This window comes from Terrapene carolina, unplaced genomic scaffold (assembly GCF_002925995.2).
Source record: "Terrapene carolina triunguis isolate 2854851 unplaced genomic scaffold, T_m_triunguis-2.0 Scaffold2743, whole genome shotgun sequence".
Classification (NCBI taxonomy): Eukaryota; Metazoa; Chordata; order Testudines; family Emydidae; genus Terrapene; species Terrapene triunguis.
The window spans coordinates 1-1,735 of record NW_020667094.1 but is presented as its reverse complement, the minus strand read 5'-3'; the positions used below and the strand labels follow the sequence as shown (position 1 = coordinate 1,735).

The following is a 1,735-nucleotide window of genomic DNA, read 5'->3' as shown; positions in this document are numbered from 1 at the left end:
CCCTAGCCCCGCCCACCAGGACACGGTCCCGCCCTCCAACCGCCCTGGCCCCGCCCCCAGGATAGAACCCCGCCCTGTAGCGCCCCCTCTCCCGGTGCTAAGCCCCGCCCAGAGCCTCATGGCCCCACCCACTGGAACAGAGCACCGCCCTCTGGCCCCGCCCACCGGGACAGAGCGCTGCCCCTGGCTATAAATAGACACAGGACTGGGGGAGGGGCGCAGTACAGACCGGGCTATAAATAGACGGGGGATGGGGGAGGGGCGCTGTACAGACTGGGCTATAAATAGACGGGGGAGGGGCGCTGTACAGACCGGGCCGTACATAGGACCCGACCCGCCTGGTGCTCACGGTCAGGCCGGCAGTGCTGAATGTTCCCGGCTCTGCGCCGACCCTGGTACCCCAGGATCCCCCTGCAGAGCCGGCATCAGGCCCAGGACCCCACCAGTCGCTATGGGGGGCCTTATGGACGGAGCGAGGCAGGAGAGACAGACCCTGCCCTGCCCTGCCGCGCTCTGGGGCCGGAGCTCTCAACATCAGCAGGGGACCCCACACCCCCCAGAGGGCAGGGGTAACCCCGTCTTACGGGGGGGTACAGGGGGGAAGGGCACTTCTCCAAGGGGACCGCAGCCCCCCCTCCTCTAAGACCCCAGCCCCCACTCCCCTCCCAGAGCCGGGGAGAGAACCCAGGAGTCCTGGCTCCCGCCCCCCTCACTCTAACCCACCAGCCCCCACTCCCCTCCCAGAGCCGGGGAGAGAACCCAGGAGTCCTGGCTCCCGCCCCCCTCACTCTAACCCACCAGCCCCCACTCCCCTCCCAGAGCCGGGGAGAGAACCCAGGAGTCCTGGCTCCCAGCCCCCCCTCCTCTAAGACCCCAGCCCCCACTTCCCTCCCCGAGCCAGGCAGAGAACCCAGGAGTCCGGGCTCCCAGCCCCGCCCACTGTGCCTCCCAGACCCTGAGCTGCTGATTCTCTCGCCCCGGCAGAACAAGCCGCCCGACTGAAGAAGCTGCAGGAGCAGGAGAAGCGGCAGAAGGTGGAGTTCAGAAAGAGGGTGAGTGACCCACAGAGGCAGCCCTGCGGCTGGGTGGGAGCCAGCGCTCCCCAGAGGGGACAGGCCCCTGCCCCATTCCCCACCCCCCTGAGCTTTCCCTTCCGTCTCCCCTTGCAGATGGAGAAGGACGTGTCTGATTTCATCCAGGACAGCGCGCAGACCAAAAAGAAATTTCAGCCCATGAACAAGCTTGAACGCAGCATCCTGTGAGCCTCCGGGCGGGGGGGGGAGCCACGCGGGGGGTGGGGGGATTTCAGCGCCGGGCAAGGGGTCCCCATGTAACCGGCCGCCCCGCCCCAGAGGTGGCTGCGTCTCCGCGCCGGGCGAGGGGTCCCCGTGTAACCGGCCGCCCCGCCCCAGAGGTGGCCGAGTCTCCGCGCCGGGCGAGGGGTCCCCGGGTAACCGGCCGCCCCGCCCCAGAGGTGGCTGCGTCTCCGCGCCGGGCGAGTGGTCTGTGGGTCTGGCCCCTGGAACGTTTGCTCCGTGAGTCAGTAAATCGAGTTCTCCCCTCACTCGCGTCCCAGGCACGACGTGGTGGAAGTGGCCGGTCTGACGTCCTTCTCCTTCGGTGACGATGAGGAGAGTCGTTACGTCATGATCTTTAAGAAGGTGAGCGCCCCCCCCGCCCTCCCAGAGCCGGGGAGAGAACCCAGGAGTCCTGGCTCCCAGCCCCCCCCCCCCCC

The 1,735-nt window shown here is 68.6% G+C and overlaps 1 protein-coding gene across 1 annotated transcript; it reads left to right on the top strand.

The window, feature by feature from the left end:
- Nucleotides 1-960: 960 nt before the first annotated feature.
- LOC113408251 (sperm-associated antigen 7-like) lies at nucleotides 961-1,667 on the top strand (the record flags this gene model as incomplete). The annotated part of the gene is made up of 3 exons (XM_029913885.1): nucleotides 961-1,052; nucleotides 1,170-1,258; nucleotides 1,577-1,667. Coding segments are annotated over 3 exons (272 nt in total), but the record flags the coding sequence as incomplete, so codon positions are not given.
- Between the last annotated feature and the right edge of the window lie 68 nt (nucleotides 1,668-1,735).